Genomic DNA, 23,608 nt, shown 5'->3' on the forward strand with positions numbered 1-23,608 from the left:
CGGGGGTGACCCAGCACTGCCAGTGGCCATGATGACGCAAAGGGCGGTGCTGATTTGGATCCATGGGATGCCGGGGATTGACAGTTTCTTCTCAGTACTGTGTCCAGTTCCTCTCCCCACCACCGCCTCTGCCCCACACCTGGCGGAAAAAAACCAAAAGAATGCACACCAGTTGCTTTTTAGGGGCTGACTTACTATTTCAGCAAGTGTGTAACAGGTTTTTCTTATTTGCTTTGGAAATGGCCCTCACCTTAAAGAATATTTCTCAACACACATCAATGCAAAATTCACAATAGACTTACATTCAACAGGCTACATTACTTAACTCTGCTTCCATTTGCCTTTTGGTGACATAACCCCTGTTGTGATTAAAAACTCTCAAAACCACAGCCACATGGTTTTGCCACCTACTCCCACCTTCTGCTCAACAAGATCTGTGAAATCCGGGTAACCTCACTTAGCAGGACACCCTGCAGACCTATGAAACAGTGGCAGTCTCTGGGTATCAACCCAGCACCTCTCAAGGAAATAGGACGCTTGTGTTGAAACTGCCTTTCCTAAACACCGCAGCCCTGAGAGATTTCCCACCAGGCACTGTGGACCCAAAGACTGGGGCTATACAGCTTGTTCAAGGGCCTACAAAAGTGTCTGGGGGTGAAAGAAGAGAGGGGGAGAGGGGGGAATGAGAAGGAGGGGGCGAAGGGGGAGAGAGGGAGAGGGGGAGAGAGAGAGAGAGAGAGAGAGAGAGAGAGGAAATTGGCTTCAAAATATAAAAATCACCACCCAAAATTAACATTTCATCGTGTCTACAAATGTAATACTATCAAATGGTTTAGTGTTCCAAAAATTTGTCAGAAAACATGTATGAGAAATTTCCTGGTATTCAAGGTGATCATTAAGAAATCACTGCCAAGTGTGAATTAAAGACTGCCAAATAATTTCAGAAGTAACACATGAAACAAAAATTTTCAGAAAATTTGCAGCAAGAATGTGTATTTAAGGAGGGATGTGGGTGTATTTTAACATATGATGTGATGAGTGGGGAAACCTACAAAAAGTCAGCGGGCCTGGGGCCCCAATGCCCCAGGGACATACACCGCGAGCAGTAGATTCACATTTCTAGGAGCCACAGGTACAAAAGTATGATCAGGTGAAATTAATTTTATCATCCAGAATATTATTTGAACGTATAATTGACATAAGAAGTTAATGAGATATTTACATTCTTTTCGTTTTTGATATCTTCTGTGCCAAATTTTACATTTACATCTCAATTCTGACTAATCACGCAGAGGCCTAGAGCATCCAAAGTTACTAAAACTCATTGTAAAATGGCCTGTTTGCCTCCAGTACCCATCTGGGATGGAGATTTTCCGAATCTTTCCTTCCCAAACCAGGGCAGGGATGCTAAAGGGTGAGCAGGTGCTCGGAGCCCCCTGCGCCCCACACAACAAGGCTTCAATGTCCCAGGAGGAAACCAATGGGGACATTAAATTTTAAGTAGAAAAGTCAGGAATCTGACCACTGAAAAATTGTCCCCTTCAGCATTTCCTAAGGAGGCCATCAATCTTCTAAAGATAAAGGTGTATTATTTTAAAGAATAGTCTTCTAGAAGGATAAATAATCTTTGACTTCACTTTCCAACTATTTGACAAGCTTACTGACAGCAGCAAACAGACAGTAAACATAACACTTCTTTCAATCAGCTGAAGTCGGTGAAACTGAATACAGAACCTTGTCCCCAATGCTGCCATTGGCGTCACTGGCGCCCTCTGCTGGCCACACTGAAACACCGCCTCCCCCTGCGACCATCCTCTCAGGGACGTTTTCATTCCAGCAGGCTCCGTGGGATAGGAAACTTCCCACCGAGGCCATCCCCCGTGAAGTTACAACTGCAGCAGCTGACACTGGAGCGTTTATTACGTGCCAGCCACAGAAGCCCTTGGCTTTAAATACAACCACCTTTTGCGGTAGCTACTTTTAATGTCTATTTTACAGATGAGGTCACTGAGGCTCAGAGAAGTTTAAATCACAAGCTCAAGGTCGCAGAGCTGGTCAATGACAGTGCTGGGATGTGAAGACAGGCAATCCAACTCCGAGTGCATGTTCTTAACTATAACGTTGTACAGGCCTTTCAAATGTCACATTAGAACTGATATAATCACCCCTCCCATTTTGGGGAGAACGCAAGGGCATACTTATGACTGGTACTCATGCAATACTACTTGAGGTTATTACTGAACCTCAAGAACTCACCCTAAACCATATAAAAAGTAAAAGGGACAGAAAAATGCCCATCTCTGATATTATTAAAATATACATACATGCATAGATTCATATATACACATGTAATGGTAGCACAACAATACTTACCATTACTATATGCAACATACTGGAGTGGGTTCTGTCATCTTCTGTGGCTCCATTTAAAAAAATGCTACAACTACAGTCATTGTACCACCTATGAATGGGTCATGATTTAATTTGGAAAATGCTGGCTTAGATGTTCCTATATGCATTCAAGGTTCATTTCCTACAGAGCCCTTCCTTAAAAGGAAACTCAAATTTTGAATTAAAAAAAGTATCCCTCCACTCTACCAAGTAGCCTAGAACACACGGAATAATGTCACCTTTGCGGAATTTTCCAGCGAGGTACGCTTGCACCTTGAAGACGACTTTCAGGTGTACGTTTTAATTTCCATTGTATTATTTCCTGTCTCATTTTCATTGCTTTATTTTCACTATATTGTTTTTTATGGTTACTTTCTACAGTACCTTGGGCAAGAGATATTAGTTTTCCATATCCTGAAATTTTTTCTCTTAATTTATAGCAGCAACAAATTTATTTTTGAAAGGTAACTATGTTTTCAAGAAGTGGATCGATCTGAAGAAAAATCATTAAATACCAGTGGAAGCGGTGGCTCAGCCTGCCTGGGCAGCTGCACTGACACCCGCCGTCCAGCGCAGGGTCCCGCCTCTGAGGAGCTCCTCTCCTGCTGGAACAGCCATTTCTCTGGAAGGACAGCAGTCCCTCACTGCAGGAAGTCGGGCACACACCCAGTTCCACCCAACCCCACCCCTGCATCCTCCTGTCCAGGGCTGGTGACAGATGAAGACGTCGGTAAGGCAGCCTTGGGCAGGGAGGGTTTGGAAGACCCCCGCTGCCTGAGCGGGATTCTCCCAGGCAGGCTCAGACGTGGGCCTGCAGACCTGCGCTCACACACAGAGAACCACAGTTCCCGACACTTCCAGGATCTGCCCCTCTGGACCCGGGTCAGACCAAACGTTAACAGGATCAGAGAGGTGCTCCTCCCTGTACTCAGGTTTGGGAAAACCCATAAGGACACCTTGTCCGGCATCCCTTTTTTTTTTTTTTTTTTTGGCTGTACCATGAGGCATGCAGGATCTCAGTTCCCCGACCAGGGATCGAACCCACGCCCCCCTGCAATGGAAGCGCGGAGTCTTAACCACTGGGCCACCATGGCGGTCCTGAGCAGCATTTTAATATGATCGTGTCCACAATTAACCAAGAATGTTATGCTATAAATAGGGATGAGAAGAAGCCTAATAAAACCAAGTGGAAAACTGAATGGAAGCAAAGTTAACTGTAGAATCTAGGTGGTAGATACATGGTCACTATAAATCCCCAACTCCTCTGTATGTTTGAAAGTTTTCATTAAAAATGTTGGAAAAAAAATAAGTGAAAACAAAACTTGTCTTCTGCATGAGGTTTACATATTCCATCTTCAGCAAAAGCAGGAACTCTATTTTTAACTGGGTGTACATTTTTAATGGCAGAATGACTTGACACTTATTAAAGCAGTCAAGATTACACTTGTATCTTTCCAAACTAGAAGATGCCATCAAATTTATGACTACCTATTGAGCACCTACTGTATGCAACATACAGTAGCGGTGCCTGCGGGGATGAGGGTGTTGAAGACGGAGCGTTCCTCAGACTTCACACACCTTTTAGGAAACATGAGAACAAGTATCTTAAGTGTAATGACTTCAACAAATATTTACAGGTTCATCGTTAGAAAAAACACGGCAGACTTTTATGTTCTGGGTTCTAGGCCGACAGAGAACTGAGCCCGTCTCCCAGCAAGGAGCTTACTTTACTCCTGGTTTCTGGCAGCCCCAAGTCCAACCCTGGACTTAAGCCAATGTTTTAAATTTGCCAATTAGGAAAACTATCCCCTTGGTGATGTGACAAGGAAGGCCCAGTCTTGGAAAAGAACACTCTAAAAGGCTCATGACTTAAGACTCACTATTTTGTGGTCATTTTCAACCACAGCCAGTCACTAGCTTGTAAAAAGAGTAACAAAACTGCAGCTGAACTAAAAGTGATCCATTTATTCTCGCCTCCAACGAACGTCGGCTACTGAAATAGCCTGAGCTTGGCTAGAGCTTGGCTCTCCTAGTGGCAATCTTTCCTACTCGCCGTATCTGCCGATACACACAAATCGCAGAGCTGCAGGGCTGATTCATAAAGGGAAGGAAAAAGTTAGCTGTAAACAGTTAACCTGAAAATTAAGACTTTTCTAGTGCACTTGCCTTTCCCTCTCTCTCAAAAAAAAAAATAAAAGAAAAAAATAACCAACCCCAAACAAAACTTTTCAGACCAAAAGAACCAGAGAGTTAATGGTCTGAATTCATCTGTGATCTGACTACCAAAGAATTTAAACCGTTGAGTGCTGGCAATGTCTTTCAGTAGAAAACTTTATTTTGTCTTTTAAGAGTAGGCAAACATGTCTTACAGTATTATCAATACCAGAGCTCCACACTCAGGAAGTTAATTTACACACCAGCCCCAAAGAGTAAAGCAGAAAAAGCATTTGGGATTGCAGGGTTAAAACACAACAGGCTCTCATTTCTGATACTTACCAATCAGGAATTTTGAACTACATGAAATAAAAAGGCAACACCCCAAACCTATGGCTACTGGGGGCGCCAGCTCCAAGAACTTCCCATGCAGGGAACTTGGGTTCTAACTTGAAGGCCACACATGCATCACCCACTTGGGCTTTGTCCACAAAGGCCTTGTCACTCAGAACAGGAACACCCCTGTTCCGGTCACCAGGACATCTGCCCTGCACAACTGAAAAGCACTGGAATGTCCAAGACAGGAATGAAGGGAACAAAAGAAAAATACATTCAAACTCTGCCCACCAATGCTTGGAGAGACTGCTGCTACACAAGCCCCACAGCAGAAATACTCCCAGCTCAGGATTTCCTCTCTCCTAAGGGGCAAAATTTCTGCATTTCCCACAGCGCCTCTGCAATCACAAATCAAAACCCAATGATGGTGCTGGGCACGGCAACCACTTCAGAGCTTACGGTGGGGGCGAGGGGAGAGACGGACAAAGGGAGCTTAGGAGACAATCTTCTAAATATTTTATTACAAAATACAGTGCAGGGCTCGTAGAATGTTTCCCAATGTTCTCTAATACACACACTGCTGAACGAAGCACTGCAAAATACCTGGCAGTTGCCCACGTGAATCTAAGAACTTCTATAATAATTTTAACCCCCTTAGAGTTACAGACGAAACCTGTAACCGGCAGTGGAATGGAGAGATGGACAGTCGCCGTGGCCACCAGGCTCCGGACTGCTGGACAATGACATCATTTTCTCCAGGGGTTGAAATCCATATCCATGGCTGACAACCCACCGAAAGCTGGGACCCAAACTCGTACAGAGACGAGGCAGAGCGGAGAGAAGAGAACTCTGGCCAACCCACAAGTCTCCAGCCACTACTTCTTATTCCTGGGCTTTAACTCTTCAGCTGCGTTACGTAGGAAAATGTAATTTTTCTTTTGGGGGTTATAAAATTCATGTCCCTAAAGGGGAAAAAAAAACAGTACCTTAAAAACTGATTAAAAATCGGGTTAGTGTTTTGTGGGCATTTTTAACACGCCAAGTCCTGTGCTCCATGCATGATGTGTAATCTCTCTGGAGGAATAAAACAGGTAAACTGGAGAGAAAAAAAAAGTCAGACGTTAAACAAAACCTTTAATCCTCAGAGTAAAGGTTAAGGACTTGGTGGAAATGTCTTCAGTATGCCCCTGAGAAGGATGGTCTTCTACATATTTATCTTTTCAGCACCGAGACTTCTGCCCGCCTTCCACCGCTTTACTGTCAAGATGCTCCCCCTCAATGAGCACAGGCTAGGGAGGGGAGGATGGCGGAGGATGAGCTGGAGGTTTCTCAGCACAGGAGACTTCCGCTCTGTGACGCCACCGGGAGCAGGTTAAGCCCCAGGACGCGCCACCCCAGACGCAGAGGGAGGTGAAGTGCAGGTGTCAGCGTGTCTGCTTGCGCCCGTGCTGAGGAGGAAGGGGGGCTGTGTGACGCTGGGGGAGTCGGAAGCACCCAGCTCAGGCCAGGCTAGAAAGGGCTGTGAACAAGCCGAGGCCTGTGAAAACTGTCCCACAGGGAAAAGGAATGGCAGCCACAAAGCTAAGTGACAATGACAATGACAGGACTTATGATTCAGGAAGACAGCAGAGTGGTGTGGGTAAGACAGGTGAGTGGAAACCCGAGGTAACCAAAAGGCCCGGAACAAGGAGGTGGGAAGCGCCTCTGGGTGCGTTCTGCCGTCTGCAGTGCAATGATACGCTTTATTCTCACTCCTTGACAGTTACGCCAAGATAGTTCTAGAAGTTCTGCTCACCCAATGACCATTAAGTCTCATCATAATACACAAAGTACAGCTTTTCGGAACAGTTACGCTCAAGCAACAAGCTAATAATATTAATCATATGTGGGGATAACCGTCCTTCAACTAAGAAAGTTAAAAGATTATAATTTAAGTGTTCCACGGTTAAGTTGACATTAATTGCTCAGATGAATTAATTCTGAGTAACATTCAAAGCGATGAGCTTTGCCTTTACACTGCTTTCAATTTACAACTATTTTCTCAACGCGTGAAACACACAGAGCCATGAGTGTGATGTGAGTTAAACATGGAGTTTTAATGCGGCTGCAGGCTGAGCAGGTGACGAAGAGGAGATCCATCAAAGAGGCCCACGGGGAAACTGAGGCCTCAGGCCACAATCTGGCTCCAACCCCAACCAGGCAGAACCAAAAAAGCACACTCTTTGCAAAACTGAGTGCGTGGCTTCCACAGGTGAATGGATAAACCAACAGTGATACATCCAGACACCATGGAATACTACTCAGCTGTAAAAAAAACAGACTAGTGACACTTTCAACAGCAAAAGAGTACACAGTATACGAGGCTACCTATATAAAATTCTAGAAAACACAAATTCACCTATAATGACAAAAAGCAGATCAATGTGTGCGTGAAGGAAAGGATTACAATGATACACAGAGCAACTTTGGGGGAGATAAAAACGTATGTTATCCTGACTGTGGTGAGGGTTTCCGGGGTATATACACAGATACTGAAACTGATCACACTACACTTTAAATGTGTGCAGTTTACTGCCTTTCAGTTACAATTACAGGAAAGTTGCTGGAAAAAAGGTAGCTCCATAGCTCACATAAGCAAATGCTCAGAGAGCGCGCGCCTCCCACAGGCCTGAGCAGGCATCACCGCAATGCGCCAAGCAGGCAAGACGTACTGCAGGTGAAGTGGACAGAACTCCGTGACTGCCCAGCTCTTCTGAGAAAGAGGACCAAAGGCGACTCCAAGAACGACACCCCACCGACCAGGAGGTGTTTGCCTCAAAGAGGAACGAACACAGGAGAAGCAGCAAGCCGGAGGGTAAGGTGGGTTGGGGGGTGGGGGGAGAGACACCACGGCTCTGGAACCCAAGTACCCAGGTCTGCTCTCTTTACCATCACACTGGGATGACTCCAAAACACAGCCAGGACCCTGTCAGTCCCTAACTTCCCTCCTCCCCACACAGCAAACAAGCAGAGAGCCAATGCCTCTGGTGGAAGGCCCACAGACTTGCTGAGCTCTCTTCACTCTCACCCAACAACCCCTGGCATCACTGGATGACTTGGATCCCCCAGAGTGGTGGCCACTGGGTTTACACTGACCAAGCACTTGACGTGGGCACGTCCTCAGGGAAAGGATGAGAGGGAGGCCCTGCTGTTCCCTTTGCAGTCAGGTGACGGTGACATGCCATTTGCAGACACGCAGCGTGTCTGAGGAGGCCTCACGACTCAGGCCCAGGCCTTCCGACTCCAGAGCCTGGCTCTGCTGCCTGAAGGGGCCCAACGCAGGTTTGGGAATTCTCACCTTTGACCAGTCATAGCTGGAAGCATATGCAAATATGTTTCCATTGTGATTGAAGCAGCAAGCCGATATCGGTTGATCTAACTGTTCCGAAGTTTTTAGTTTTGTTCTGGCATCTTTGTCCCAAAAGCTGAATCTACCATCAGATCCCACAGTTGCAAGGGTGCCATGAACAGGATGGAACGCAATTCCATTCACCTACAAATGATGGATATGTACAATGAGAAGCAGAGGCAGAGGGGGAGGAGAAGTCAGGTTTTCACCAAGGCAGGCTTCCTGGTTCAGTCAGGACACAAAATGGAACAGGCCGTCAGTTCAGTAGAGCTGGCGGCCCGCTGATGACAGGAGAAACTAGCCCCACTTCCTGAACCAATCGGGAGCCCAGGACTGAATCTCGTCTCTTGTTCAAAACACGAGTCAGCAGAGGTTAATAACTAAGTAAGCTAGTGACACCAAGGAGCGAACCTCAGGAAAATGCCTTTTTCTTTTTCAGCAAACAGCAATTTCTTGGTTTTAGCTAAGTGTATCAACTGTCTACCAGCACTCATAGAGGTGGAAGTTGCTCCCCCCCAAACTCCTAAGCCTGCGTTCAGAAACAGAGAGAACAAAGACGGTCAACATGTTCATAAAACAGAAAACTGAAACCTCTCACGTAAGCCATTTATCTCTGCAACGCGAACACACACAGTGACGGTGATCTTTTCTGACCCCATAATGACTCAGCTACCCACCTCCAAGTCTAGTTTCTAGACACGTTCTCAGGGTTAGTTTCTAAAAACGTACCGCGTAAATGTCCTGCGGAGCTGAGGTGTTGGTTCCGTTAGACCGATGGCACTTAAAGGTGAAGTTATCTTTGGCGCTGGAAAACAAAGGCCCAACTTAGTGCTCCTCCTTAAAGAAAAGCCTCAAGTGAAAATCTTCAAGCTGATCAGGCCTCACTTACGGATTTGGGGGGTTGATGTAGTGAATGGCAACTCTCCCCTCAATGCTTCCCAGGGCAAAACCTGTCGGCTTGTTCTGTTTGTCTTTAAAAATAGCCACACATCGATGCTACAGGTGGGGGGAAAAACGTATATCATCACAACGTAAGCTGTAACATTCCATAACTAATGTGACTGTAAACAGCTTTTACCCCATTGTGGGGTTTTGAAAGAACCACAAACAGTATTTCTCAAATATGGTAAAGAAGATAATTTCTATTCCTCCAGGAAGCATTATTTTCTTTTTACGCAGCCACATGATCTTATGAACAAACCTCGGACCAAGCGCTTCCATCCAGGCACTGTTCTCCCTCTGCCACCCTGAAGGCCCTGCGGTCACTGCAGCGGTGCACGCGGCCCTCAGAGCCCCGCCAGGTCCTATCCTGGGGCTGGCCCCCTGGTGGGTCGGGAGAACATGTCACTTTGATTCACAGCCCACCGACTAGGCAAGTGTCCTCTAGCAAGCCACCCAACGTTCCAGAGCCTTTACATCCCCAACTGGAAAAGGGAAGTAGTGTCTGCCTGTGGAGCACGGGGGACCAAGGGTCAAGCATACAGTGGACGCGGCCAGAACTTTCCAAACCGTGAATACGCTATGCAGAAGCCAGACACTGCACTTAATCCAACACTGAGTTTGAGGGTCCAAAGGAGGGTTTCCTGGACTCCACAGAAGATCCCACAGAAACAGCCCACGGCCCAGCCTCCGGGGGGTCGGGGGAAGGAGCACAGATCCACATTCTTATTGTCATTCAAGAAGAGCTGCATTAAATGTGGATGGAGGGAAGGAGAGAAATGAACAGATCTGAAACCACATGCAGGGTAGAAGCAAGCTTGGTGGTTGATGAGATGGGAGAGGAGGAAAGGAGGGAGAGTGAATCAAGGATGAGTCCTGCTTTCTGGCTTAGACAACTAAGGGGTGGAGGCCCTATTTAGTGAGACGCAGAGCACACTGGGAAGAGCAGGCCGGGGTGGTGGCGAGGGGCAGGTAAAGACTGCTCACTTGGCAAACACAGAATGCCGTCTATTCAGGCCTGGCTCCAGGTGCCAGGAATGAGGCGGCAATGAACACAAAATCCCTGCTCTCACTGAGTCTGTGCTCTAGTCACAAAAAACAGGATGAGTAAACCCTACACGTATGTATATATGACACACACGCACATGTATATGTGCATAGCCTGGGGAGAATGAGCGGGGAGGATGCTGAGAAGAGGTAACATGACCTGCAGAAAGTGGTCCCGGGTTTGGCACGGGATGCTCTTGGGCTGAGACATGAGGAGGGTGCACAGGAGCTGTTAGACTGTGGGTGTCCTTGTCAGGAGCACAGAGGCAAGGCCTGCTGGGGATCCAAGTCTCCAGCCCACAAAGCATACCTAAGCAACAGCAACGGCCGGCAGATGTAGACGCCTGGGGAACCTCAACATGCAGCAAGAACCAGCGAGGAAGACAAAGCAGCAACCAGAGAGGCAGGAGGTAAGAGGCTGGCATTACAGAAACCAAGGACAGAGTTTTAAGAATATGTAATAAGAACAGCAGCGAATGCTGCTGCCACGGTAAGATGAGGCTTGCTGAGTATCCACTGGAGCTACTGATTAGAAAGCCATCAGTGGCCATGCCAGAAACAGTTTCAGTGGAGTAATGGGGGCAGAAGTCTCAAAGGAGGGTGAGAGATGAATGGGAGGTAAGGGAACCAAGAAAGCTCACGTAAGACACTTACTTGACTTCACAGGGAAAAGGGGACGGAGGTGGCAGAGGACGTGGGGGTCAGAAGAGGCTTGTTTCCTAGGATTGGACTTGAGCCTGGTTCAGTGCCAATGAAGTGCAAGAAGAGGGGAGATGAGATACAGGAGAGAGGCAGGTGGTTGACAGCCGAAGGCTCCTGAGAAGGCTCGCCTAACAGCTGGAAAAAGGCAGGGAAGATGCAGGTATAGCCTGAGTTCTAGATGCAGAGGGAGGAAGATGGGGAAGTTCCCAACCATCAGCTTCTACGTTCTCGGAGGGAGTGTCCAGGGGTCTGAAGAGAGTGAAGGAGATCTAAGAATCCGTGGCAGGTGAAGACCGAGCTAAAGACGGAAGCTGTGGATTCACAATGGAACCAATCCACCGAGGTGTGCACCCATTCAGCAGCATGCAGCAAACCCGGGGGATGTTTGCAGAAGATGGCATTTACTCACTGAATATTTGTGTTTATATCCTTAAATTCACCCCCTTTGAATGTCTGAAAGTACAACGATTTCCATATGTGGCCACGTGGCCAGATTGCCTGCGACAAGTGCTAAATACGAGCTTCTTGATTTGACTTGTGACTCACCTGATGTTTCAGTGGAGATTCTATCCTCCTGAATTCAGAAGGCTGATTCTCTAACTGATAGACAATCAGTCCCCTCTCTGCAGTTGCCACGACAGCCATAGGATATATCTGGGAAACACAGGAAAGCAGAGACATGCTTCAAGTGGACTGTGCTCTTTTTTATACCAAAGTATTAGATCAATTCTTTTTAGAGTCGCAAAAGTAAGTCTGAATTCTTTTTCAAGTTTAACAGTTCAATGATATTGTCACATTTCAAGGTAACCTAGAGAAATCGTATTTGAAAGTAGAACATTCATATCTTTTTAAAGGACTCATTTTTTAAAACTACAAAATATACATTTAGAAAAAGTACTGAGAAATAGAGAAGAAATGAACGTCACCTCTATCACCCCTTCAAATGATAACTGTTGTTAGCATTATGGTATGTCAACCCCCGTCTTTTTTCCTGAACATGATACAGGTGTGTATATGTATGTTTCTATATAACGCTGATCCTTTACTCAAAGCGTGTTCAGTGAGCACCGCCCCGCACATTTTCCAGAGGACACTAGCAGTGGCCACATAGCTAACATTCCCTCCAATGAACCCACCACAGGGTTCACTTAACCATGTCTGTCTTGTTGGCCCACTGGGTCACTTCCCATGTTTTACTACATTATAGAGAAAAAACATTTGCATCTTTACTTTTCTCATGATAAATGCCTAAAAGTGGAATTACTGGGGCAGTTGGTATAAAATTTCAACTTATTGCTAAACCAACAGAGAAAGTTCTTTAGTTTCTATCCCGCTCACTCAGAGACAGTCACCAAAGCTCTAGCACCACACCACAAAGTTACTTCCAGTCTTCCTACAGCCACACAGTGCATGGCATTCCGGGGACAGCATGGCACTTGGCTATCTGCGTATGTTCATACAAGTGACTAGAAAAATGTGACATCTAGTTTTCTGTAATCCTGGAACATATGCACACAAAAATCTACAGATTTAATTAAGACAACCGAGGCACTCCAAACTACATCCCATATCTATTATTAAAGTTTGAAGTGTTTTTACATTACCCTCTAATTGCAAGATATCATAAGGTAAGAAGTGTCTTTTTTTTTTTTTTTAAAAGGAAATAATTAATATTAAGTTAAAAACTCCTTACCATGTCAGCACAGTAACACCTTTCAGGGAGTTGTAAAACCATCATAGGATTTGATGATCGTGTATCCCAAAACTAAAAGACACACAAAAAAACAAAACAAAAAAACCCAATAAGTGACCATTCAGAGCTAAAGTCCAAATAGTGCAAGAATAAATGTTGGGCTTCCCTGGTGGCGCAGTGGTTAAGAATCCGCCTGCCAATGCAGGGGACACGGGTTCAACCCCTGGTCCAGGAAGATCCCACATGCCACGGAGCAATTAAGCCTGTGCGCCACAACTACTGAGCCTGAGCTCCAGAGCCCGCGAGCCACAACTACTGAGCTCATGTGCCACAACTACTGAAGCCCGTGGTCCGCCACAAAAGAAGCCCCCGCACCCCAATGAAGAGTAGCCCCCGCGCAGCAACGAAGGCCCAACGCAACCAAAAATAAAATTAATTTTTAAAAATAATAATAAAATAAATGCCAATCTTGGTCAGGCCATGCAGTCCCTCAACAGCACATTATACCTTCAAAGTCTTATCCCAGCTCCCGGTCATCACACAGCTGTAGTTTGGTGCTTTGATCCAATGTATAGTTTTAACAGGAGCATCGTGCTTTCAAGATAAAACCAAAATACACCAAGGTGAATGTAATAATATGCTACACAGCTTTGGTTCTGGAAATTCAAAGAGAAGGAACCTTAAATACTGAGGTCATACCAAACAAAAACCAAAGGATAGTTCAGCCCTTCCCCGTGACCAAAACATTCACTGTAACATCAAGAGCATGTATCTACCTTCCATTCTAACAAAATTTAATTTGATTTTATCCATAGTTAACTAGCATGTGAGAGTGAAAGGGGGAGATATTCAGGAATAACTCAGGGAACTCCAACACAGTTGTATCACTTAGATGACACGCATTAAGAGATTGAGGAGATGCTTCTAGCACACAGTACTGCGATCTCACAGTGTGCAACACCTTCCTGAAAATGTCTCAGTGTCAAGAGGCTCTTCCTCACCAGGCCAGACCCTCTGGTTCCAGGTTCTCTCATCTTCCTCATTTCTGCTTTTCTTAGCAGTCTTCACACAGAACCTGCCTGCTGTCCCGTGCAGACTGTAAAAGCTCCTGGCATGTGGAAGGGTCCCTCTTACCCACTTCTGTATCTCTACTCCTAAGGACAGTGCCTGGAGTATCACAGGCATTCATTCGATACAGACTTGTCGAACGAATGTGTGACCAAAGGCAAGCCACACACGGGTGTCAGACTGTTGAGGGTGAGCTGTACCATTTACAGATTTCAACGTCACTAGCTCCGTATTATGCCCTCCTCATCCACACACTACGGAAGACCCATGACAGAACAATTGATGAAACACTAGTTAAAACGAGAAGGTGTACAAAATTGGGGTCATTTTTGTGCTACAGGGGTCTCTGGTATATTTAAATCTAATTGATTTGGAATGGTCAAACTGCCTCTTTCCTATAATAGAGAATTATTGTATAAGCAATCATCGCAACCCTGGACACCAGCCTTGCCCAGCCTTCCTGCAGAGGGTACGCTTGTACTACCTGTGCTATCTGTATCGCCTGGTTACTGTTGAGGTCCCACATTTTGGCAGTTTTATCACATGATGCCGTAAATACTTTGCTTCCATCCTAGAATAAAATAGAAAAAAATCTGACATCCTAAGAAAAATAAAACCTCTATGTGAACATCTAGATATCAGACTGAACATACCGAGGCAGGTTTTATTTTGCAATTTTAATTTTTCCCATTATTTGGGGGGCCAGAGTATTGCAAGCTACACTATCATATACAAAACGTATTTTCTGCTCTTTTTAATTGTTAATTTTTTCTAAGAGATAATATGTAAAAAGGTTTAAAAAAACTTGAACATTTAGAATTATAGAGTGAAAATGAAGTCTCTCCTGACCCCAGCTCACCGCTCAAGAGGCAGCCATGGCCACTGGCATGTCCTCCAGGAACAGCCTTTGTACATCCTGTATCCATGTGTATTACCTACCAGGAGCCACTTCAAAATTTTTTTATTTTCATCAATTTCAAGCCTTCACAAAAGTTGCAAGAATAATACAATGAATACTCATAAACCTATCACCTAGATTCACCAACTGTAAACACTTTGCCACATTTACTGTATCTCTTTCTACCCCCCCATTCCCGCTCTACACCACATGTACAATCATGATTACTTTTCAGCTCAGTATCTCATAGCATTCTAAAGTGAATGCAATAAAACTACACTAATTTATGATAGTCACTAGTCCAATGTAAACTATAGAATAGGTTAAAAAATTGGCAGTCACTGTATAGTGGTTTTAAAATACTCACAGAACTCATAAAGTAGGTCAGTCAACATGAAGCACAAGGTAATTTAAAAACAAAAAGTACTGAGTTGAAAATTCTAGACCAGCTGTCAACAAATTTTTTTCCTTAAAGGGCCATATAGTAAATATTTTAGTCTTTGCAGGTCAAAAGGTCTCTGTTGCAACTCCTTAACTTTGCTGTTGTAGCTTGAAAGCAGCCACACACATTATGTAAATGAATGACGTGGCTGTGTTTCAGGAAAAGTTTATTCACAGAAATTGGTAATGGGTCAGATTTGGCCCATGGGCCACAATTTGCTGACCCCTGCCCTACAGTACTTCATTTCTAGTTCCACAGCTCAAAGATTTACCACTACCTTCCCCTAGCAAAAACTTCTTCCCATTTGAAGTCGCCAGTTCCCCCTGCGAAAGAAGAGAGAAAACGTCTCTATTAATGAAGCTACGAGGGCAACTCCACACATCCTTGGAAAGACGCTAATGAACGGGGCAGGAGGCCCCGAGGCTGAGGGAAACACTGGCCCCTAAATCTCAGAAAATGCCAATGCTACCGGCTGTAGGATGCCAGGCCCCGGTGGACACGCTGAGACAGAGGCCAGTCTATCAAACAGCTGGGGCACAGAAACGAGATTCCCAAGTGCTCTCGACTCAGCTCCTCTCAGGTCCACCTGCTGTGGCCAGACCGACCGTCCTCAGACTGCCAGAGAATCACCCTCACCAAGTTTGGCTTTTATGCCTCAAGTGTTAACTGTGGCTCTTCTGTGCTTCTGTGCCTTTCCACACCTGCCTTCCTCTCCCAGGCTAGCTCCCATTCCTGTAAGCCCCTGTGAGGGAGGCTGTTAAGTGCATGGGCTCTGGAGCCAGGAAGGTCCAGGTCTGGGCTCAGCCCTTCACCCCCTATATTCCCTCAAACAAGTCTCTTAACCACTGCCCACAGGTGCCCCACTAGTCTTTACGTGGCTGACTCTAGCTGTCACTGATTTCCACTGCCTGAAATCCTTCTCTATTTCTCTACATCTGTCTTAAGAGATCATGAGCTCCATAAGCACAGGATTTGCCGACCTCACCTACTTTGCCTTCCACTATATCCCAAGTGCTTAGCATACGATAGGTGCCTGACACTTATTTGAACTAAATGATGTTATTACCTGTGGTAAAACTATTATTATCGTCACCTTACAAGTGAAAAAAACAGACTCAGAGAGATTAAATAACTTGGCAAAGTCAATAAGTGGAGATACAGCTGAAATTTGAACCCAGGCCTGGAATGGATGAGACAATGCTCTAAAGCTATATAAGCAGACGGTTTACTTTTAAGATTCAGCTCAATTCCTGCCTCTTCTGTGGAGCATTCACAGCCCCCTTCCCAAACTTTATAGCTGCCTTCTGGGTTCTGTCCACCCAGCACAGTGCATCCTCTCTCAGAACTCAGCTCACTGAATTGGAACTCTTCGTGTCTATGTCTCGAGGCCTCCACTAGATGGCGCACAACAAACAGGCGGTACACATCCTCGTAAACCGCAACGGCCTGCTCAGCACCATCTGAGCAACAGAATTCCGGTGTCAGTTAATTCTACTTCTTACCATACTTGATAAGAAACTTACAATTCTGATCAGTAAAGAAAGGCAGGCAAAATAAATTAGAAATATTTAAAATCTATTCAAGTTGCTATTTTTCTGCAGGTAAATGAAAACTATTATTCGTCTCATAATAACCCAATCAGACGTGTCAGAAATACATTTTACAGATAACAAAAATGCTTTAGAGAAGGCTGTCAGAGCTAATGATTAAAATGGGAGCAACTCTGGCTCCTTAACCATCTCAAAATATTTATAAATAGTAGAATCATTTCCTATTTGAAAGCTAAGTAAGATCACATAAAGTATGGTGTGAGTAGTTTGATATTTCTCATAAAGTTAAACATATATTACATATGACCCAGCAAGCCCACTATTAGATATTAATGCAAGAGGAATGAAAACTTATATTCACAGAAAATCCAATATACAAATGTTTATAGCAGCATTATTCGTAATGACCAAAAATGGGAAACCCAAATGTCCTTCAGCTGGAGGATGGTGAACGAAGAGTGATACATGCATACCATGGATTACTACTCAGCAATAAGGAAGACAAACCGCTGCCAGATACAACGACCTGGATGGACCTCAAATGCAGTGTGCTCAAAACAGCCCGATTCAAAGGGCTTCTGTTTATGACATTCTAGTAGAGGCAGAACCACAGGGACAGAAAACACATCAGTGGTTTCCAGGGACTGGGGGCTGGGGAGGATTTGACTACAAAGGGCGGAGGATATCCTTGGGCTGATGGATCTCTTCTATATTTTGACCACAACTCTATGCATTTCTCAAAACTCACAGAATCATACACTAGAAAGGTTCAATTTTACTGTTTGCAAATGGCATCTAATAAAAAAAATTTGCATGAGCCTGAGGAGGGACCTTGAGGCTCAGCTTCCTCAGCACAGCTGCCCCAGACTCTCAGTCAGGCCCCTTTGTTCTCTCACTTCCGCAGGGTTCAGCCTCAGCAGAAGGGAGGAGAGAAAGGCTGGGCTGTCAATCCTGGGCTCCTCCTTTACAGAGGGGGGAGTCCTCCACAGCTGCGGCTCTTGCTGTGTGACTTCACCATCCCTGCTGGTTTCTTTGTAAATGGAACCTTCATTAAACTCCCCAATCACCCACCCACTCCCCCAAAAAGAAAATAAAGAAGAGCTCAGAGCTGAATAAACTTGAACACGTTTACTTATATTGCTGATGTTCAGGATTTGGGAGGAAAAAGACTTCCAAAAAAACAAAATATTTCAGAAGTTTAATAATGGAAAAGGATTAATTTTTCCCCTCGGACTTATTTTCTGGGACAGTAATTTCTAATTTTAAAACAACATAAGCTCATGGCACATGTAGAGGTAGGAAAGGCTTTAAAAAATTGTCTAATCCCTTGCTCAAGGAAATATGTCAATAAATTAATGGATTTTTTTAATGCAAGGAAAGCTTTCAGAGAGACTAAAGTTAACATGACTAAAGTTAACTGACGACATTATGAGTATCAATAAATTACTATATTTAAATTCAGAAACAGCACTTCTACAATGTGTATACATACTTGCTATTTGTGTTTCAGGTTATATAAAAACATATATACATTTATATACACTCTGAAAACATGAAAAAAACTGAATGAAATTTACATCACTCCAGCAGACATCTAGCACAGGCCCAGTGTGCATCTGCTGGGCTTTTGGAATAGTCTGTCCACTGTCTTGAACTTCCCAGCATCGAACCTATAGTAATAAAACAAATTAACGCAAACAGCCAATTAATGATACATTATATGCATTTTAAGCCCTTTGCTCCAAGCCATAATCAGATAAACACAAATTTACATTATAGACATTTCTTTCCTATCAAATTAACAAAAATAAAATGAATAATACTTGGCGCCAGCAAGGATAAACTGAAACTTGTACTACTGGTAAGTGTGTGAATTGGGACGGCTCTTCTGGAGGATATTTATCTGAAATCCTTAAGTCTGTACCCTGCGTCTCAACTATTTTGGGACTTGAGGATTTCCCATGATGTACTTTACACGCGTTATCTGAATTAATCTCTACAACAGCTAAAGCTCTGTGAACTTACTGTCATCTCCATCTCATGAAAGAGGACACAAGGCTTAGCGAAGATAACTGGCCCAGGGCCCGTATCGAAGAGAGTGGCAGAGCCACTATGTGTTTAGGAGTGCGGCTGAATGTTTCACGATTGCTCCAGCAGGCCACTTGCACCCCTTTGTGAAGTGCCTCTAAACACCCTTCGCTTATTTTTCTACCAGAGTTTTTATCTTTCTTTTCTTATGCTATCATTTCTTTTTGGTAAGTATAGTGTCTGTGCAGGATTTATGCTATATCTAAAGGTGAAAAAACTTTAACATATGCCTGAAGAACATCTGCAGGATGTCTAGAAGGGAAATTTGTGTATACCGTCATGGACAACTTTTATTTTCAATGAATACTACAGATCTGGGAGTATACTTCAAGATACTGAACTAGAGTAGGAATTTTTGAATGATGCATATGATCCTGCTTTCTTAAAAAATCGGCACAAGAAGGGACGCCTGCCATTCAGATGGGTTCACACTCTAAACTCGGTGCTTAAAAAAAGCCACGAATAAGCCTGAACTCTCTGCTTCATCCACTTGGAGCAAAAAAACACACACAAAATTGCTAACTGTGCTCATACAAAGAGATATGACAGAGAGAACATGCGTTTAAGGAGCACTTACATCGTTAGCCCACGATCCTGCAATAAGGAAGTTCCCCGGCAAGGTTGGTGGGCTAAAAGATAGACAACCAATGCTATCATCAGGAGAGGATGTTACTTCAATATCCTGGGGTGGAAAAAGTCCGTGTTAAAATGCATACATCGTCACAATTCAATGTGAATTAGACCTTTCCTACTTTGCTAAGAAGGGGCGTGTAACTAAGCCAGTGAGAGCACTGGTGCTGCGGGGCGACGGGCAGCACTCTCGAAGGCAGGCCCACAACCGTGCTTCCCAGACGATGGCCCGCCCGGCCACTGCTGCCCCCAAGGGCTCAATCACAGCATCGCCTGCCTCCCGCCGCCACAGACATTCTGAGCCAACAGTTGTGGGCTGGGCCCTAGGAATCTGCAATTTTAACAGGCATCTCGAGTGATTCCAGTGATCGGGAATGTCAGGGGGAATAGGACACAGTGTCCCCTTGACACTGTGCGTCCAGGGGACACACAGTTTCTCTGCTCCAGTATTTGAGAAAGCAGCCTGGACAAAATTTCAGTTTTCACCCCCAAAGGAGGCTCCCAAGCCATCTGGGTCTCTCTCACTGTCACCAGAGTGGGGCCCCCTGCAGTGTCTCTACAAACCCATGAAGCCTCAGGCGGTACCTTCATAGGGTTGTGATTATCTGCAGCGGCGCTGCCAAACATGCTGGCTCCCCCAGTGCCAAACCCGGAGGCTGCTCCAAACAGGCTCATCTTGGCCCTAAAACATAATGGGAAAAGTTAAGGACAGGTCCTCTCTTAAGTAATAAACATCACTGAGAGGCAAGATAAAGATAATTAAGTTATAGAAGGGAAATAGAGTGTAAATAAATTAATGGCTTGATGTCAGGCTTCTCTCTCCTGAAGAGATCTAAATATGCGATAAACAGAGTGCTTTTTAAAAATAAACTTTCTATTTTAGAATAGTTTTTAATGGAAAATTCTTAAGACAGAAGAGTTCCCTGGGCCAATGCAGGGGACACAGGTTCGATCCCTGGTCCGGGAAGATCCCACATGCCACGGAGCAACGAAGCCCGCGAGCCACAACGGCGGAGCCCGCGTGCCACAACTACTGAAGCCCGTGCACCTAGAGCCCGTGCTCCGCAACAAGAGAAGCCACCGCAATGAGAAGCCCACGTGCCGCAACTAGAGAAAGCCCGCGCACAGCAACGGAGACCCAACGCAGCCAAAAATTAATAAATTAAATAAATAAATTTTTTTTAAAAAAAGAAGAGTTCCCATACACCCCACATCCAGTTTCCTTCTTAACTTTGTCACAATTAATTCACCAACACTGACACATTACAGCAGAGTATTTTTCAGTCACCAGGTAAAAAATAAATTCACTCATTTCTTTTGACACACTTGGAGACGACGCTGAGCACCAGGAACACAGCTGGAAACCAGGAGAAGAGGCCCCATTCTTCCAGCTTCCCACGTAGTGACAGTCCACTGTCTTCGTACTAACTTCCCACTCTGGATTAGGTCAATATCTCTGCATGAAGCTACTTAGAAAAGCAACCAACCCTGACAGCGATCGTAGGAGTTCAAAAAAGTAATCCATTTTGGTCTGCTTAAGTAGCAAAAGGTCTGGCATTACGTTCTGGACGTCGGTCCAGCAAGAATCTCCCCCTTTGAGTTTTCTCCTGGGCACCACAGTCTAGAAGGCCCACCTGGGTTAGAACCCTGCCTCTGCCACTCACCAGAGCTGGGGCCCTCATCTCACCAAGGCTCATTTTCTCTATTCTGCAAACACAGAGAATATTAACACCTTCTCCAGGGTTGCTCTGAGGATCAAATCAGATTATCTATGTAGAAAGTGCAGTGTCTAGTGCATAGTGGGTCATAAACAACTTTCCCTTTTTTCCTTCCAAGGAGAAAGTCTATGTATTATAACTCTGATGCCACATTTTCAATTCTGTCATTGGTTAGTAAATTTTTACACCCAGAAGCCTACCATATCAGCAACCTCTCCCAAAGGAGGCTAGCAGCTGAGTGACAAAAGTGACTAGCCCAATAACATACAGCTCATGTGACAGGAGATAACAAGAGTAGCATCTCTTAAGAAGACAACACAGAATGGGAAAACTGTGAGGAATTCTGGGGAGGTATTTGAATTTCCCGAGCTTTATGAAAAATAATCAAGTGTAGACCTACTAGGTCTATGAAACCATTAGTAGCTCAGAAAGCAACCCTGTGAGAGGCCGTGGTGCTTGCTGACCACCTCTGCCTCAAATGTTTGAGATGTATTTGAAACACCAGTTAACTGCACAAGCAAACAAAGGAATGACAGGGCTTCTGCAGTCAAGCCCAGGAACTAAATATATGATTTGGGGCACATTAGTTAGCCTTGATTTTCTCATCTGTAAAAACAGACCCTGAAATTCACTTCACAGAGTTACGAAAACCAAGTGAGGCTGTACACACAGTGCCTGAAACGCCTGTGCCTTCCTCTCTTCAACCATCAAGTTGGGAGAGAGCATTTCTGCCATTAGGGATGAACTAAGGGAGAAGAACACAGACCATGGAGCATTAATCAACCTACGGGGGCCACATGTTGTGCAGGACACCGAGAACCCTCTAGAAGTTCGGAAGACAAGTGTACGTCTCCAGCCTACCGAGGCGCGCGCTACTTCCCTCCTTGCTGCACCCCAGCTCAGATTGCTTCCTCTCTGCCCGGGAACAAAGCAAGCTCCTCCCAGCCCTAGAGCATTCCTACCAGCTGTTCCTCCAGCCTGGGATGATCCGCCCTCTCCCAAACCCCCAGCTGTCTCAGTTTGAATCTTCAGGTCCCACTTCAAAAGGGGCCTCCTGCGAACTTTTGCGGGTGACGGAAACGGTCTAAAACTGCACTGTGATGATGTTTACACGACTCTATTAAACTTCCCCAAATCATCAAAATGTACATTTTAAACGGATTATCGTGTGTAAGTGACATTCAGTGAAGCTGTTAAAAGCATCTTCTTAAATAAAGGAAGGCCCCTCCCAGAGGCTTCCCTGCCTTCCTAATGTAACACATTGGAGCCTCCATCGCATCTCCGTCTTCTTCACAGCACCTGTCCCCATCTGGAACTTGTTAGCAGTCAGTCGCCTCCCCAGAAGAGTGCCAGTTCCACCACGGCAAAAAGCCACCTGGACGCTCCCCTAAAACACACCTGGTCCTCAGCACAGCGCCTAGCACTTCACAGATATTTGCCTGGGCACAGTGTGTGCACGTGGATACAGGACTTCTTGGCGGAGGGAAGAGAAACAACCAGTTTCAGAGAGGAATAAATGCAACAAAGGAGATGAAACCGGTTACCGTGGGGGAGACTAAAGGGGGCTGGCCTTCCGCAGAAGAACGGTCCGGAAAGGTCAACGAGGTGGCGGCTTCTGTCTGATGAGAAGCCAGACGTGACAAGGAAAGGCAGAGGCGACAGAGGCTGCCATCCACTCTGTGACCCTTCCCGGTGCCTCGGTTTCCCCACGAGAAAAACGAGGGGGTTAGACCGGAGGTGACCCGTAAGGCCCCTTGCACCTCTGACGTCCCTCCCAGGGGCCACTAATGGAGTTCGCCAACGGTCCTGCTCGTGCCCCAGCGCCTCGCGGCGGGCCGCACTCGCCCGGGAGGACCCGGCCTCTGCGGCGCCATGGCGGCGGGGAACGGGGGGAAGCGGCAGGGGGCCTACCTGAGAGTTGCGCCGCGGAGGGAAGCCGGCGACGGGGAGCGGGAGGAGCTCCGGGAGCCTGCGACCCCGCTTGAGCGCGGAGGAGGCTGCAGCGAGGTGGCGGGAACAGGAATCTCGGGAGCCTGACGTCTTCTCACGCCGGTCGAGGAAACGGCCCTAATTACCGCGGAGACACTGCGCATGCGTCTCCGAACCACTTCCGGTGTTACCCGGAAGGCAGGGAAAGGAAGGAAAAAGCTCCTCCTCCCTTAAGGGAATTGCACATGCGCAGAAGCACTATTGACGCCAAGAGGAAGTCCTCGTGCCAGCAGTTTGAGGATTGGTCGAAAGTTGGCGTAGCCAACGCAGCTGCCGAGCGACCGCTCTGATAAATCCGTGGCCCCGGCTGGCGAAGGTTAGTTAGCAATTTTCTCCTGTGAATGACAAGTCTAGCAAAATTACGATTGCCGCCAGTTGTCAAGGCCATCCTTCGAGAAGCTGATGGGACGCTGCCTGGTTTCTTGCCCTGGCCTCCCTGTTTGCGACTGGGGTATCTTGAACCATCTGGTCTCTTTGGACTTCAGTTTCCAGCTGTGAAATGGGGATAATGATGCCTAACTTCCAGGGCTATTCTTAATTAGGTTCAAGTAAAGTAACACACATGAAGACCTTTT

General features: G+C 45.7%; 1 protein-coding gene across 1 annotated transcript; it reads right to left on the minus strand.

Moving 5' to 3' along the window:
- Positions 1-5,380: 5,380 nt before the first annotated feature.
- Positions 5,381-23,156, minus strand: RAE1 (ribonucleic acid export 1). The gene is made up of 12 exons (XM_059038974.2): positions 22,956-23,156; positions 19,912-20,008; positions 19,274-19,378; positions 18,186-18,278; positions 14,203-14,289; positions 13,158-13,244; positions 12,651-12,722; positions 11,504-11,611; positions 9,159-9,265; positions 8,999-9,074; positions 8,219-8,413; positions 5,381-5,843 (listed from the first exon to the last, which is right to left on the minus strand). The coding sequence occupies exons 1-12, from the start codon at positions 23,135-23,137 to the stop codon at positions 5,757-5,759; spliced, it is 1,296 nt and encodes a 431-aa protein (XP_058894957.1). The 5' UTR covers positions 23,138-23,156; the 3' UTR covers positions 5,381-5,756.
- Between the last annotated feature and the right edge of the window lie 452 nt (positions 23,157-23,608).

Source organism: Kogia breviceps, chromosome 14 (assembly GCF_026419965.1).
Source record: "Kogia breviceps isolate mKogBre1 chromosome 14, mKogBre1 haplotype 1, whole genome shotgun sequence".
Taxonomy (NCBI): Eukaryota; Metazoa; Chordata; class Mammalia; order Artiodactyla; family Physeteridae; genus Kogia; species Kogia breviceps.